The following is a 15,890-nucleotide window of genomic DNA, read 5'->3' as shown; positions in this document are numbered from 1 at the left end:
TCCCAATAAGTTTTAAAATGAGTTAGGAATGTCTGCAGCACTGTAAGTTCTTGTTAGTTGATGTTTTTGTTTTAGCTGCAAGTTTTAGTTCCCAAGTGTCAATACATTTGAAAGAACTGCTGTAGAGATAAGCCAGAACAAATACCAAGCTTCAGAAAATCTGAAACATAGAAGTTCAGTACGACAGTGCTCTGTTTTATTTATTTTAGGACACTTGTGTAAATTATATCATTCATGTAAGAGCCTTATTTATGTATTGCTGTTTGATGTTTGTTTTATATCACTTTCATCTGTATAAGTTCTTCACTAAAAATCCCTTATTAAAATACATTAAGAATGTCTGGGGGGAAATACTGAAAGAAGTACAGGCTATGATCTTCCCAGAAACCCTAAAATAACTCTTCTTTTTGAAAGTTCATTCTGAAGTCAGTAATACTGATTTACAGCAGGTTGCTACACTGCTAACAGCAAAATGGTATATTGCACAAAAAATGGAAAAAATACCCCCCACACTTATTTAAAAAACAAGACTCAAAGTAGTTTACAAAAAAAAAAAAAATCAAGAAAAAGGTACAACTCATTGGCTAAGGAAAACCTGGCAAATTTATCTTAACGATAAAACTTACATAATTACATAAAACAATACTGTACATAATTATCAAGAAAACAAATTTATTGAGCTATGGGTTTTATTTTTACATTTCTGGAATGACAATGTAAATGATGATATTTTGCCTTTCAATCTATTTGTTTTGTTTTGTTATGTTGCCCCTTTTCTCATTCACACATCATTTTTCTTTATCTTATTTCCCTCTCTTTTTACTTCATTTATTTTCTTTGTTTCCTGACAAGAAAGGTTGTTTGATGTACAACGTCTTGGCTACAAAGTGCAATGTTCGAGATCAATAAAAGTGTTGTTGTTGTTGTTGTTGTTGTTATTATTATTATTATTATTAGTCATACAATATATATATTTAAAATAAGTTACACAAGCACTTAACTTCAGTTTTGGTGTTTTTAGAATGAAAGTCACTAAGTCAGTGGAGTCTGGTCTTTTAATAAATGGTACACACACACACAGACAGACAGACACACAGACCTGAGCAAAGGATGGAAGGGCCATAACATTAACTGCCCAACACATCTTTCTCCTCCTTTAGGGTTCTAAGGAGTCCTTCCCTCCCCATGCCATAATTTAGGTTTCAGTTAATCATGTATTTGTGTGTTCCTAGCCCCATATAAGTCTACACAATGACAAATTCCTACACCTAGGATGATGTGGCATCAAGCTGCAGGGAATGAGGAGCAAACTCTTGAGACATGTGAAAAAGGGTGCTTAAAAAAGAGACTGCAGTTCCTTCTCCTACAGGAGGGGTGACTCTGTCTAGGAGTCCACTGGGGGACCAAAGGGCCTATACACCTCTCACAATGGTGGCCTGTGTGGGGTCGTGGCATCCAATCCATGTTGGGGGCAACTGTCTATAATATACTCAGAGTCGAGAGTGGATTTCATGCTCTTTATTTAGCTCATAGTGGTGAGGAGGGAATGGAAGTCCCCTCAAAGTATCTGCTTTATATACATTATTTACACAATGGGCTGCACGTGATTGGCTAATTCTGGAATTCTCCTGTAGGCCAATCAGGTTGTGGATTCACTCCTATCTGGAGCTGGATTGGGTGGCTCCTGCCAACCAATCAGACTGCTGCATTGTTCTAGGACCAATCAGACTGCGGCATTCAGAATCCTATTGTTCTAGGACCAATCAACCTGCTGCATTTTGGATCCTATTCAACTCCGTACATAACACTGTCCAACACAAGTTCAACCCCATCACATTCCTATCAGGTGGAAGGCAGTCTGCCTGATGCTGGATACATGCCCAGTGCCTTAGCCAAACCAACTCTTTCCTGTAATCAGTTTTGGCCTAATTCAACCCAATACCAGTCTTCTGTGTTCATTCCTGTGGCCCTCCCTTCACCTGCCATGGCCGTTATGTGACCGTGAGGGCAAATCTATCTTTCTGCTCTATTAGGTTCCCACAGAGCCCCAAACCCATAACTTTAGCTTCAGCACAGAGAGGAAGTCAAATCTCTTTGTCTTCATAGCTCCACTGGAGACTAGACAAACTTGTCTAGGTCAAAAGACATGTAATAAGGATACTTAACAGGCTGGCTGGGGTCATTACCTTAACAAAGAGACTGGTTTGACCACTTTAGCAGTTCCTTCTCCCACAGTCTCCAGTATTAGAGATACAAAATCAAATGAGTTTGATTGTGCCAAGAATCTGAAGCCATTCCCATCTATCTTATATCTGAAAAAGAAAGTTACATCATGGCATTGCATTTTTTTTACATTGCTTTGTAGGAGTACAACATGAATCTACAGTTTCAGTCTAATCTCCTGATTTAAAATGAAGCACAGAGTGGATGAACAAGAGAAATCCTCAATGATACATTGGGCAATGAATATTGGTCATAATATTGAAATGTTGGCATGGGAGTGGTTGTGGAATATAGATCTAAGTTTTATAGCAAGTTATGGTTGAGGAAAAACTACCTGTATATGAAAATGATGTATAGATGGCATTTGACACCCAATGGATTAGCAAAAATGTGTAACTCTAAATAAAATACCTGTTAGAAATGTAAAGGTAAAGAAGTTACGGAACATTTTTCCATATGTGGTGGACTTGTAATAAGGTAAAGGTCTACTGGGAAATGATATATGGTGAATTGAAAAAAAAATGTTTATTTTTTAAAAAAATAATATTTATTAAGATTTTCAGAAATACAGAAAGAAAAGATTAAAATACATTCAAAGCCTTATTTTCATACACCCACTTTCCGGGACTCCCACTTTCCCCCACCCCTACCATATTCCCCTATCATATTGTTGGCTCCACAAGCTCTCAATTCTAATTAAAACTTAGTTTGTTTAAACCATTAATCGAATTTAAATTTAAATTTGTACAATCCTCATCAATGCCCTTACTAACAAAACAAAAGTTCTTTCCCCAGGGCCCACCCCCTTTCCATTCCGCAATTTCCCTTTTTTTAATGATCAAAAACACCCCACACAATAGAAATATAAGAAAATAAGAAGTAAAAAAATGTAGTAAGTAAAAGAAACCCATTTCTGAAGATAGTTGACAAGCCTTTGGATTCTATTTCTCCCCCCCCCCCCCATCCCCGGTTTAGTTTCCCCCTGACCACCAATCCATGTTGTCTGCCTGGAATTTTTAAAGTCCATAAATCACATTTTCCCCCCAACTCCTTGCTGGCTTTTTCTTTTTATAATTATTTTTATAATTATTTTTAAACCATTTAGCATCAAATCTATAATAACGCTCCCCCTATTGTTCTTTCCAAATTGTAGTCCAGTTTCCTCTTGTTCCGCTACTAAAACGTTCTAGTTCAGAAATTTAGTAAGTCTGCAGGGGTTATTGTTGTTCAGGAACAAAAACTTGCGTTCAGTCCCTTCCTTTCTTCAATAGAAAATTCTATTGTCTCCTTTAGCTGAACACCCTGTAGACACAATATTGTTTCCGTTTTGCAGCTTTCCCAGAAGATAACCAGTCCTGTAAAATTCTGATGGTATTTTTCCACTTACGACCTTCTTTGTAATGTCCCGAAGCTCCTCTAGGGGGATTATTGTAACTTTGTTTTCTCTAGTCCAAAAGTCCGATTGTTATCCATGTTTTCGCCATTTTGTATCCAAATTTTAACGGATTGTAACAAATTATAACAAAATTTAACCAGCAAAGTCCTCGTATTAAAGTCCTCTTTGAATTTCCGACTTCGACAGCTACTTTGACAGCTGTCAAAGTCTCCTTCGCTTTTCGCCAGGCTCTCTCCTCGATCACCCCGGTTCCCGGGGGGGAGGGTTACGTTTTCCTTCTCCCTCAATTCTTCCTCCAGCACAGTTCTTGTAGTTTCCCATCGTGGAATTCTTAATTTTTATCAGCAATACAATTCTTTTTGGACCTTGGTTTCCCAGTCCTTGTTTTGGAAGGTTTACAATAGGGAGGGGGACTGACTTCCTTTTTGGATCCCCCCCGCTCGTATCAAATCCGAAAAAAATTTCTTGTTTTTCCTTTTAAACCCGGTTTCCAAATTACTCACGGGTTGTTGTTGAAAGTCCGAATTCTCAATGGAAGAAGTCAGCGCTCTCCGCCGGATGGCATGCGGCTTCGCTCGGCAGGGATAGCAGAGGACTCAAAGCACCACTCTTCTCCCCGGCACCCGATCCGTAGCCTTTAAAAAGGCTCCTTCACGAGTCGGGAGGGCGCTAGCGGTGCCAGCCGAGTCTCCATGTCCACGGCCTCCGTGGCCGTGGTTTTTAAGGGTCCCCGCATCGCCGGTGCGGTAGGACCCAGCCCCTGCCGAGCCGGCTCCCTCCGGACCTCGGAGGGAGTCCGCCATTCGGCGATGGCGCCAACCCGGAAAAAAAAAATGTTTAAAATAACTTTTATTAGGAAACCAGAGGCTTTTCTTTTAGGAATTATAGGAATTTTAGAATAAAAAATCAAGATAATTTTTTTAATGCAGAATGGAAACCATTTATTGACTATTTACACAATTATTGTTAACAAATTAAGACATTAGCAGGACTTTGTTCCAACTTTGTTGGAAGCCGCCCAGAGTGGCTGGGGAAACCCAGCCAGATGGGTGGGGTACAAATAATACATTATTGTTATTATTATTATTATTATTATTACTAAAGTAAAATGTACAGTGACAGAAAACATATATTGACTATCTGGGATAAACAATAAATAAGGTTAACTTAGAATTGCAGTAAAAAACAGTATAAATGTAAGAAACCACAAATAGGGGAGATGGGAGTTGAAATATGAAGTGGAATAATTCAAATTCTTGTTTTGTGTTTGTCGTAAAATTAAAAGTATAAATAAAATCTTAAAAAGAAAAAGCACAAAATGGAAAAGGGTGACTAATTTTTTTAAAAATTATTATTCAAGCACTTGAAAGACTGTGTAATGTTTTATTATGTTTTTTATATACTAATATGTTGGAAGCTGCCCAGAGTGGCTGAGGCAACCTAGTCAGATGGGCGGGGTACAAATAATAAAATTATTGTTGTTATTATTATTATCACTTCAATAAACTCAAGGTGCCACTCCATTGACTGTAATGCTTGAGTGTTGACAAATTCCACTTGTCCATGGTATACATTTATGGCACACTTTAAAAATAATAATGGCATACATCATAATGATATGGATGGTGATGACTCACGCTTATTGTGTGACTCTGCAGGCAAGGTTAACAGTGAACTGTGGGAGTATTCCGATATATAAAAGGGCATTACTATTTATTTATTTATTTATTTAAAATACTGATATCCTGTTATCCCATCAAGCTACAATAAAATTTAATCAACAGCAGTGAAAACATGAATACATTAACAATAATAAAACAAGGAGCTCAGCTTGAAATGAATCAGAGGTGGGTCAGGGGGAAACCCCCACCATGGATGCCTGTGAAATCTCAAATGAAATGTAATTCCAAAGCTGGGGAGCCAGCATGGAGCAGGCCAGTGGCATGCAGTCATTGGCCTAAGGAGACTAGGGTGGAATCTGCACACATATAAAAACCATTCTGAAAATGCTGTTTTAAAAGCTTTTTAAAAAACACACTGAATTTTCCATAAGGCTCACCATCACCTCTAGTGTCACATTGTATACTGCACTTAAAACACACTTAAAACGTTTTATTAGAGCTGTATAGCTGAGTCCTAGGTTAGTCCCCTGGTGCCTCCTTCCTGAAGCCCAGGAAGCTTCTGCCCAGATTTGGGAGTTAGGCGCGAGGCTCTGATGGGTCCAAGATCCGTCCTGCCATCTTCCCAAACCTTATCTGGCTTTTGGAAGGAGGCAGGAGGATTCCAGCATCCTGTCAGACCCCTAGCATCTCCTTCACAAAGCCTGGGAAGCTTATGCCCAGCTTAGGGTGGGAGGTGCAATGCTCATGTGGTCAACAACAGGACACCACAATGTCGCACTCATGACATTGTCCCCCCACATCCCTCGCAAGCTAGCGCCTCTGGCCCTAACTGTTCCACTATGAAAAATGTAACCACATGCCATGGGAACAGGCCAACCCACATGTCCCCCAGTGATTGGACAATAATAAGTGTCTCCGTGTAAGATATCACCTCCCAGGCAGGGCTCTACAATATTTTAGCTTTTCAGAACAAATCTGTGAACGGTGCCATACACGTGTTTAAGATTCAATAGCTTCTGCAATGTAGTCTGGCTCTCTTCGTTTCTCAAGCTATAAATGCAGGGATTTAATGATGAGGGAAGTATAGCATACATCACAGCAAAGACCATTTGGTTTACCTGGTAACAACATGGAAAACAACACAGGGGGAGATAAATGCTTTTACTTTAATACCATGCATTGCTTTTAGATGACAATAGAAAACCAATCAATTTAAGTGAGTGGGGAACCAATGGCCTTTGATATTTTGTTGGGCAACATTTCCCTTCAACACAAAACAGGATGATAAGTGGTCCTGGCTGATAGTAGTTGGATGCCAACAAGATATGGAAAGGTCCAGGGTAGGGATTGTTGCAATAGCAAAATTACCCTGTTCACAGTCTATCTGGGTGACACTACGATGAACTGTAATAATGGTTTAATTTTTCAAAACTCAACAAAATAATATCTATGGAGTACAGGGCAACAACACATGTGTATTCTAAATTGTTCTGCATACTTTTCATGCCTGCAACCCCAGCAGATCTCAACTCCTAGGAATGCCCAAACATTTCAGAATAAACATGGGAATAGTGTCAGGAAATTGCTTAAGATTCAATTGTTTCCACAGAGTCCAAGAGTCTGGATCTCTTTGTTTCTCATGCTACAGATGAATGGGGTGAGCATAGGGGGAAGAATAGTATATATCACAGCAAAGAAAAGATCTAGGCCAGATGAGCTGTTACTCATCGATTGTCCGATGTAGGTAAAGAGTCCAGTGAACATAAGCAGAGAGACAACCAGGAAGTGGGGAAGGCAGGTGGAGAGGGCTTTATGGTGTCCCTGTTCAGAAGGCATTTTGAGGACTGCAGTCAAGATCCACATGTAAGTTACAATTATGAAAACAAAGCATCCAAACACAGATATACAGCTAAACACAAGATGTCAGAGCAACACAATTTTAGTAGTTTGGGATTTCACAGAAATATTGGTACAATATAGCTAGTATGGTAGATTGACTTGCTGTTGCCATTTGAAAAGTAATGGCATTAGCTCAACTGTTCCCATGTGAGACTCTTGAGAAAAATACACCATTAATACCAGGCATCAATATCACACATTAATAGATAAACAGAAAGTTAATCCTACAATCCTTCTTTCTTAAAGGCTCCAGAAAAACATGCATGGAATGCGGGGAGATTACACATACATGTCCTGAAAAGATAAATGGTGCAAGCAAACATAGTTAAACATGGGAGGCAACATATTTACATCTATGCTTAATGCAGAGATCTCAGGCTGTACATCAATAAGCCTAAAATACACCACCATCAGCATCATTTAAAACAAGCATACATCATCAATAATAAAGAAACCACCCCAGCATAAAAGCAAAGCTAAACAGAGCAAATAGATAGAATATATTTTAAAAACATCAATATAAATTAAAAGAGATAATGTGTAGCAACCATGATAACTACTAGCAGACATGGAAGACCACCTCTGTGGCCCCACATTTTATCTGTCTCCACTGATGGGAATTCTTTCGCAGATCTCAACACTTTCATTGCCTGGGCAGGACTGTTCAAGGGAATCCCAAGCATTTCTGGATATATCTGGGAACAGTGAAAGGAAATTGCTTAAGATTCAATTGTTTCCACAATGCAGTCTGGATCTCTTTGTTTCTTATGCTATAGATGAATGGGTTGAGCATAGGGGGAAGAATAGTATATATCACAGCAAAGACCAGATCCAGGCCAGATGAGCTATTACTAGGTGGTCTGATGTAGGCAAAGACTGCAGTGAAAATGAAGACAGAGACAACCATGAGGTGGGGCAGGCAGGTGGAAAGGGCCTTATGCCGTCCCTGTTCTGAAGGCATTTTGAGGACTGTACTCAAGATCCATGCATAAGTTACAATGATGAAGACAAAGCATCCAAAAACAGAAATACAGCTAAACACAAGAAGTCCAACTTCAACTAGGTATAAGTCAGAGCAAGATAATTTTAGTAGTTTTGGGACTTCACAGAAGAATTGATCAACACGATTGGAACAGAAGGTAATGGAAAATGTGCCTGCAGTGTGTAAGACAGCATAGAGAATACTGGTGATCCATGCAATGGTTATCATCTGAATGCAGGCCTCTTTGTTCATAACTACTTCATATTGCAGTGGATTACAGATGGCAACATACCTGTCATGTGCCATTATGGTTAACAGGGTAAAATCAGAGCATCCAAAGAGGAAAAAGAAGAAAACTTGAGTGATACAAGCAGCATACGAAATGTGCCTGTTATTCATGATTGAATTAACCATGGATTTGGGTTGAATGACAGAAACTGAGCCAATATCAGAAACGGCCAAGTTCATGAGGAAAAGGTACATTGGTGTATGCAGGTGATGGTCAAGGGTTATTAAAAAGATGATCAAAAGATTCCCAATTACCGTTAACAAGTATAGTCCCAGGAACACAAAGAAGTGTAGTATCTGTAGTTCTCGGTTCCAAGAAAATTCTAAAAGTAGAAATTCAGATGTGGATGTCAGATTGTCCATTTTTATGTCACACAAGATTGCCAGCTATCTGTGAGAGATAGAAAATCCCACAAAATATCAGAACTGATTCTCTATTTCATTTAATGCTTTTATGCAGATATTTTAAATTAATATTTATTAACGTTATGGGGAGTGCTGCAATCCACCATGAAATGTGTGCTTTGTGTAGGGAGGACTGTGATATTCCCTATTGCCCCTTCAATATTTTCCTCATAGTACAACAAAGTGGATGTCATAAATGCATCTTGAGTAAATGAGAATCTTTGGGGGTACGGGAGGAAATCTGCATAATTACTCTATCCTTCAGAAAAATAGGTAGATATCTCAGAAATTTCAGCTGGTTCAAAATGCAGTAGTGTTACTACTGAACAGGGTTCAATTTTGAACTCACAAGTCACCTGCAGTGGTTTACAAATTAGTTTCTGGTCACAATTATACTACTCATATTACATATTAGAATGCTAAGTGAATTGGTCTCCTATTATCTGAGATTGCCTCCTTTCCAACAGACTCTGTCTTGTGTTAATATTGGAAAAGATTCCCTCTTAGTAGTTCCAGCACCCACAGAAATTCATTCAACCGAACTTGGAGAGAGTATTTTTTTGAGCTTAATATGGTTGCACTTGAAAAAAGAAACTGCAAAAGGAGATTGCACCATGAAACTACTAAATTGCAATTCATCAAGAGGTATAGTGTTATCACTTTTGGATTGAATTCTTACAATTGCTATTTTAATAACAAAACATGTATATTTTAGTAATGTAGGCTGCAATCCTGTGAACACTTAGCTGGGATTAAGTCCCACTAAATTTTATGAGACATACTTTGAGCATTGAATTTTACTATTAAATGGTGTAAATGGATGTACTCACTTACATTATTGAAATAAGCACCACTGGTTTCAGGTGGAAATCTCTTATCAGTTCAAATGCACCAGTTTTCAAAAGAAAGAATCCAGTTGTTTAGGAGGAAGACTCTGAAGTATTATGTTGCATGTATGTGTATGTTGAACTTTATCTTGTCTCAGCAATGTCTGCAATGGGCAGACAAGGCACGTAGTTCACCCAGTTCTTTGATCTTTCTTAATTTTTCTTTGAAACCTAGCCCTCTGTGTGTTTCTACCAACACTGAGGTCTATTAGCTATGGGAAGGAATTTGTAGTTCTATTTTCTTTGACATCTTGGAGACATTCTCCCAAGAGCCCAGTGCACCTCATCGGAAAAATGAATTTTTTTCCTTCGCCTTCTGTTTGTTTTCACACTAACCTAAATAGATGATTGGCACCAATAAGGCAATAGGAATGTTAATGTCTATAATTAATTATATTTTGTTCCCTTGATGTTCCGGTTTTGGCTTAACGTGCAAGTACTATACTGTACCTGCAAAGAGTTGTTCTATATTGCCTTTTACAGCTGTAACCTCCAGAGAAAATAGAACATTGTTGAGAGGCTGGCTCAACAAAGTATTTTGCAGATGCCATTGGTGGTTGTTGTTGATGTTTCTATGTTACAAAGGGTTGTGTGTCGAGGTCCCCCAAGGCACCCCTAAATAATTGACAATTCACACATAGTTTTTGTTTAAGGTTTTTGGCATAATTATGGCCACAACTTTATTAAAATACATAAATATGAGTGGTTGCTTAGGCATTGGTTCCGACTATCTGTCCCCTGCCCGAGGACAGAACTGACTTCCGGATTCCAGCAAACGCCAGTAAGGGAAAACAATATTGGGGGGACCATGGAGCCGGGCACCAGACCCTCACCTCTCCCCTGCAAGGCTCAAGTCCCATTCAGGGGTACAGACGAAAGAATGGCAAGCCCCTGGATTCCTTTAATGGAATTCCCTTGCAGCAGCAGCATTGGAGGGGCAGGCACCACTAATCCTTACCCCTCCACCAACCAATTTTTTAACCAATGCCTAACCACAACCTTACAAGTTGTGACAATTTGCTATGCAGTAGGCAAAAACCAAATGGCACCAGCCAATCAGCCAAATGGACAAAATTCCTACCAGGCTCTTGCCCCAAAAGCAGACAACCCCATGACAGGCATAGCTAGGTCAACGCAATAGCCCTAAATTAGGGAGAGTGGGCGGGTGATCTGATGCACGCAGTGAAAAAGCCCAGTCAGTGACTTGATTTTATAATCTTTGGTCCATCCCCCTAAATGGCAACACCAAAATTTGCCCAGTAACCCAACTGCCCAATCACTGTGGATGGTCATCCATACTAATCCGCCCAGCGACAGAGGGGTGGCCTGTCAGACCCCACCACAACACATGCTCTCTATGAAGGAGAACACACTTTGTAAATTTTAGTTCCCAAATGATAACCCGTTTGACAGAACTATTGTGGAGCTGAACCAGTACAAAGGCCAAGCCTCAGCAAAGGGGTTTGTGATGCACAGCTTAAATTAATAATGCAGAGTCTTCTTCAGTAAAAGAATAAAAGCTTTGCTGACTTAAAATAAACTTGTTTGCAAATAACAGCATAGTGTAACAGAAAATTAAACCACATTCAGAGCATAAAACAGAGTACAGGCTTCACTGAGCACAGGCACCATTCCTGAGTCAGGCTCCACACACAGAGAGACTCAGAGTCTCATGGCTCCACTGAGTCTGCCTGCAAACAGATACAAAACATTTATAGACAGAATGGGTCATACTCTGGATAAGTCACAGATATTCAGCATGCTAGAGTGATTTTGCAGTTTTTCTTTACTGCTTCCTTTTACTGCTTTTGCTCTCAAAGACCCTTGTCACATGACAGTTTGGTGGTGACAGAACCTCAGGATGTCAGTGCTCTACTTTATTTTATTTTATTTTATTTATGACAGTTACATAAATTTTATCATTCATGTAAAATGAATGGGTGAATGAATTTACTGCTGTTTTATGTTTGCTTTATGTCATTTACACCTGTAAGAATTTTTTGCTTCAAAACCCTTTATGGCAACACAATGGACTCTTGAGACATGTAAAAAGGGTGCTTAAAGACACTGCAGTGCCTTCTCCCACAGAGTCCAATCATAGAGATACAATATAATGGGCTTAAGGGGGAAGCACATATTCAAAGCAAATCCTGTAATCCTTTAACAATATTAGTCTGTATCAATCTGCCCATCTATACACAAACACTCACAAACAAACAATTGAACTTGGATAGCTGGAAAGCTTCTTATTTCTAATAACCAGCCTGTGCATTTATTTATTTCTGTCTGGGGAAAAAGATGTACAGGTATTTCATTAGTTCAAAAGGTATCTTGGCTAGGGGTAATGGAATGAATGAATAAATATAATGTTCAGTTCCTTGGTACTTTGTATTTAGAATAAACATATCACATGAATTGTGCCTTGTTTCACTAACATTTGTGGTAAATTAAATCTTTATCTCTTGAGCCACATAGTCTCAACACATGAAAATATGTTAAGTCCCGTCTTCATGTTTACAGTGTGTATATCGTCAAAATTTAAAGAGTTTAATTCTAAATAATAACAACCAAGAAAAACCCCTAGTTTCCACAAAGCAACTTTCATTTTTCATGATATAAATTTCCAAATTCAGCAAGTGCTCAGGGAAATTTATACTCACTTTCAAGTGAGTATAAACAATGTAGAAGTGCTCAACAAGTGCTCAGGGAAATATATACTCACTTTCAAGTGAGTATAGAACAATGTAGCCATGAGCCATGCTGGCTGGAACTGTTGGGAGACCTGGACAGAAGCAGCATTGCCAAAATAATATGGGTAGAGAACAACATATGTTCCCACTGTGTGTATCTACAGCTTCTTTTTAAACAAGTAAGGTTAACAATCTGGTAAGGGTGTATTCTAAGAACATAAGGACATTACGCCTTATGTATTTAAAATATAAATATCCCAATCCAATCCAGTAATTTCAGAGTTTAAAACCAGGAACCTACAACAGAATACAATCAGCACAAGTTAAAATCAAGAACACATAAACAAGCAACTCAGCATCAATTCAATAGCAATCCCCTCCCCAAAAAAACCCTTGTGTTAAGCTAAGATTAGAAAGGAAACATCATGAATGCCTGAGTAATCTCAAGGGAAATGGAATTCCAAAGCTTCGGAGCCACCATGGAGCAGGGCCACCCACATGTCCCCACACTGTGTACATCATCTAGCGATGGGACACTAATAATCATCACCATGTGAGATCTCACCTCCCAGATAGGGCTCTACAGCATTTCAACTTTTCAGAACAAATTTGGGAACAGTGCCATACAAGTGTTTAAGATTCAATAGCTTCTGCAATGCAGTCTGGATCTCTTTGTTTCTCAAGCTATAGATGAAGGGATTTAGTAAAGAAGGAAGTATAGTATATATCACAGCAAAGACTAGATCCAGGTCAGGTGAGATATTACTATGTGGTGTTGCATAAACAAAGGTTGCAGAGAACACATACAGAGAGACAACAAGGAGGTGGGGCAGGCAAGTGGAGAGGGCCTTATGCTGTCCCTGTTTGGAAGGGATTTTGAGGACTGTAGTGAAGATCCACACGTACGTTTTAATAATGAAAATGAAGAATACCAATGCTATGATATAACTAAATACAAGAATTCCAACTTCAACTAGGTATAAGTCAGAGCAAGACAATTTCATTAATTTGGGGATTTCACAGAAGAATTGATCAACACGATTGGAGCAGAAGTTCATTGAAAATGTGCCAGCAGTGTGTAACGCAGAATAGAGAATACTGACAATCCACGCAATGGTTGTCATCTGAACGCAGGCTCCTTCATTCATGATTTGTTCATATTGCAGTGGATTGCAGATAGCAACATACCGGTCATGTGCCATTATTATTAAAATAGCAAAATCTAAGCATTCAAAGACTAAAAAGAAGAAAATTTGAGAGACACATTCAAAATAGGAAATGTGACTGCTGTTTATGAGTAAGTTAAACATTGATTTGGGTAGAGTGACAGAAACTGTGCCAATATCAGAAATGGCCAAGTTCATTAGGAAGAAGTACATTGGTATATGTAGACGATGGTCAAGAGCTATCACAACAATGATCAAAAGATTCCCCATTATGATTATTAAGTATAATGCTAGGAACAGAAAGAACTGTAAGACCTGCAGTTCTCGGACCTGAGAAAATTCCAGAAGCAGAAATCCAGAAGTGGAGGTCAGATTAGACATTCTGTATGTGAAAACAACGGTGTGTTACCTGTAAGAAAAAGAGAGAGAGAGAGAGAGAATAAACCCATAAGAATACTAAAAGTGATTCTCCATTTATTTTTATACTTGTATGTATAGCAAATAAAATCTATTAGAATAATACAATCATAGAATTGTAGAATTGGAAGGAAGCCTAAGGATCACCTAGGCCCACCCCTGCAATGCAGGAATATACATCTGTCCCATACAGACTTCGAACCTGCAACATTGGTGTTATCAGCACATATGTTCCAACCAACTGAGCTATCCAGCTAATTCTCCATTTATTTTAATACTTGTCTGCAGAGCCATTAAAATCATGCTGATTAATGTGATGGGAAATGCTATAATCCATTGGCAAATGTGTGTTCCTTGAAGAGAGAATGACTGTGATATCGTTTCACATCATCAATATTTTCCTCATTGTACAAGAAATGGGATGTACAGGAGGACATTCTACGCAATTACGGTATTTAAAATTTTCAGGAGGACATCTATTACAAGAGATGTCATGGGATATGCTAGCATCATCACAGTTGATCTAGAACAACACTAACAACCCACCATCAGCCTGAGCTGGTTAAACGTCCATCAATTGAAGTGGGAAAAAAATGATAATGAAGGCCGGACATGTATCCAGGAATAATCTACCTCTTGAGAGGCCTAGAAGAGAAAATGACAAGACACCACTTCTTGCCCTGATAGTTCCCAGCTGAAACCACTTGAATTACACTTCCCTCTCACAGGTCTTTAAGAATAGGTCTGTACTTGTTGCAGACAGTGTCCCAAACTAAAGCTGTTATCATCAGTCATCAGCCAGAGCAGTCCACTTCACAGGGATATACTGTAGACAAAGTGACCAGACTGTGTGGGCACTGCAGAAGTCCACTCTGTTCCTGTGTCTACTCTTGCAACACTAGTATTATAGGATATAATAGTTATCATCCACATGTAGTGCTGTTTTCTTTCCCTACCCTTCCCCAACTATCTTCAATCTCTGGAAAAGTGACATTCTTTTATCTGCATCTCTGGTGAAAAAATGGTTGGTCCGGGAATGCTTGCAGAAAATCCTGCCAGTGTTTGTCAATGGAAAATTGCCCTCCTTGCCATCACTCAGAAAAACATTCTTGACATGATACTCTCCTCACTCTTGACTTCCACTCCCTCTGCTCCCTACCCCCAAAATAGACTTCTTTCCTTCCAGTGTAACACAAAACATTTGGACCATACTGGAAAAGATTTATCAGGAGAATCAGGAATGTGATCCAAAATGTGCAGGACTTGCTCCTTGGTCCTATTTTTTCAACAGATGCCAAAGCTGTGAACCAGCATTTCCCAACATCCTGCTCTCTAGGTGTTGCCAGCCTATTTTCAAAGAGAATGTCACAATTGGAAGCAATAACACAGAATTTCAAGCGTATTTTGACTAAAATAAAAATAAAAATCCCTCAGCTGCCATGTTGCATTTATAACGTAAGCATAATTCACTGCCCTAGTTATACAGCATTACTATTTTTCTTCTTTAAATGCTACTCTTCATTACCTGCTCTTTGAAAGCATCATTTCTTCACACACAAACATACTGGATGGTTGAAGTATACATTGTGTAAAGGTTTGCCATGGTATTATCCAGAATAACAGGGCTTCATTCACCCTGCTTCCAATGTGATATATGTCATCAGATGCCGGTCACGCCCTTCTGAATTCTACATTGGATGAACTGGCCAGTCTCTGCACTGAAGAATAAATGGGCTTCAAAAGCTGAATATAACAGGAGAACACTGGGCTACAATCCAGCAAGAGGTTTGTTGACTGAATTAGAACAGTGGACTTTGAACATCCTGCATGCCTTAAACTGCTTAACAATTCAGGAGGTTTGTTTATCAGCAACTGTTCTGTGAATTGCCACCATGATAATATAAATTTCATTATT

General features: G+C 39.0%; 1 protein-coding gene across 1 annotated transcript; it reads right to left on the bottom strand.

Annotated features, from left to right (window-relative positions):
• Positions 1-7,804: 7,804 nt before the first annotated feature.
• On the bottom strand, positions 7,805-8,773 carry LOC309326952 (olfactory receptor 14A16-like; the record flags this gene model as incomplete). Its single annotated transcript, XM_081835980.1, has 1 exon — positions 7,805-8,773. The coding sequence occupies one exon, from the start codon at positions 8,771-8,773 to the stop codon at positions 7,805-7,807; it is 969 nt and encodes a 322-aa protein (XP_081692106.1).
• Between the last annotated feature and the right edge of the window lie 7,117 nt (positions 8,774-15,890).

Source organism: Podarcis erhardii (genome assembly GCF_964252035.2).
Source record: "Podarcis erhardii genome assembly, chromosome: 13".
Classification (NCBI taxonomy): domain Eukaryota; kingdom Metazoa; phylum Chordata; class Lepidosauria; order Squamata; family Lacertidae; genus Podarcis; species Podarcis erhardii.
This window is presented reverse-complemented; position numbering and strand designations above follow the sequence as displayed.